At 41.8% G+C, this 1,661-nt stretch overlaps 1 protein-coding gene across 1 annotated transcript in view; it reads left to right on the top strand.

The window, feature by feature from the left end:
- LOC119284206 (small nuclear ribonucleoprotein SmD3b-like) overlaps window positions 1–503 on the top strand; it is a 1,596-nt gene extending 1,093 nt beyond the window's left edge. The window contains exons 3-5 of the mRNA XM_037563425.1: window positions 86–207; window positions 312–368; window positions 498–503. Of these exons, the coding sequence (XP_037419322.1) occupies window positions 86–207; window positions 312–368; window positions 498–503 (185 nt within the window). The remainder of the gene's footprint in view (window positions 1–85; window positions 208–311; window positions 369–497) is intronic.
- The last annotated feature ends 1,158 nt before the right edge of the window (window positions 504–1,661 follow it).

Below are 1,661 nucleotides of genomic sequence, written 5' to 3' on the forward strand. Positions count from 1 at the left end.
AATTAATCTATCCCCTCTCTCTCCCGTTGCGTCCTTCTCTCTTCCCCTTCCTCTCATCTCGTTTGGTGATTGGTTGATTGCAACTAGGACGGCAAGGTGTCGCCGCTGGAGCACGTGTTCATCAGGGGCAGCAGGGTCAGGTTCATGATCATCCCCGACATGCTCAAGAATGCGCCCATGTTCGAGCGCCTCGAGGCCAGGATAAGGGTACACTCCTTCCTTCATCCATCCTCTTTCTTTCAGTTTGTTTTTTTAGCGTTAATTAATACAGTATATTGGCGCTTACTGATTTTTTTCGCTGGTGCGTGCAGGGCAAGGGGTTGGTCATCCGTGTCGGGCGCGGCCACGCCGTCGCGATGCGTGCCCGGGTAAGTAGCTTCCTCAGTAATTTACGTTTTGCAGTTGACCCTATACAACACTCGAACCTCGAGTTGGAAAACAGCTTTGAATTATACCCTATGTTTCATTGTGCCTTTTGACATTTTATCCATGGTTAGAACTAGGGAACTTGTATTCTACTCTCTGTAAAACAATGTGGGATGCTGTATCAGTTTATTTTAAGTTGGGAACTAAGGAAACATTGTCTGTGTATACTATCAAAATTTCAGTAACTAGGATTTAACTAGCTAAGAAACTTGGCTTAGTTCACACTGATTCTAAAATGGTAATCGTCATAAAACTAGAAACTATTTATGCACGAAAAAATTAAAAGGAAATATGAACTATCGATTAATTTCAGGTATTAAGTTTTACTTCTTTTTACGAAAATATCCCATTAGACTGCGAGTCTGGAATTACCTTAGTTTGAAATGTAATCATTATGTAACTAGTGCATAATCTAATTTTTGGAGTTAGTGTTCTTGCTGCCAATCCTCACTAAGGCATCATCATTAGGATAACTGACAGTTGCTTACAACTCGTGTACATAAGATAATTATAATTTCTTCCTGTTGTGAACTCTTGCGCTCAGAGCTGCTGATAGCTGGTGGTTAAAATAATCTTGGGGTTCTTAGGCACATGTAGCTGCCAATAGCTGGTCAATCTATTTATATATAAAATGTACTTGATGGGCTCACGAGAAAAAAGAGAAAATGGAACTCCACAATAATTAGATAGATCCGTCCGCTTAATTCATAGAGAAAGAAACATAACCGTTGGATGAAGACAATTTTTTTACAACATAAATCGATTGAAAATTTACCCACCATTGCCATTACATAAAATTTATATATAAAAAGTACTTGATGGGCTCACCAGAAAAAAGAGAAAATGCTAGAAAACTCCACAATAATTAGATAGATCCGTCCGCTTAATTCATAGAGAAAGAAACATAACCGTTGAATGAAGACAATTTTTTTACAACATAAATCGATTGAAAATTTACCCACCATTGCCATTACATAAAAATACCTTTTCAATATAAGGAAACAAATACACGTGCGCATCTCTCCCAACAACTCACGAGCGCTTCCTTCCCTAAAAAAAAGGGAAACGTTTGGAAACGGCGCACCGGCCGAAGCTTCGGCCGGTCGCCCGCTACCACACGCTCATGTTTTCGCGAGCCCAGGAAATCGCCCAGCCCCGCTGCACGCAAATCTCGCCGACGAGGCCGCTCCCTACCCCCGCATCGCCCCTCCCACACCGTCCCCCCACCACCCCTC

This window comes from Triticum dicoccoides, chromosome 4A, assembly GCF_002162155.2.
Source record: "Triticum dicoccoides isolate Atlit2015 ecotype Zavitan chromosome 4A, WEW_v2.0, whole genome shotgun sequence".
NCBI classification, from domain to species: Eukaryota; Viridiplantae; Streptophyta; class Magnoliopsida; order Poales; family Poaceae; genus Triticum; species Triticum dicoccoides.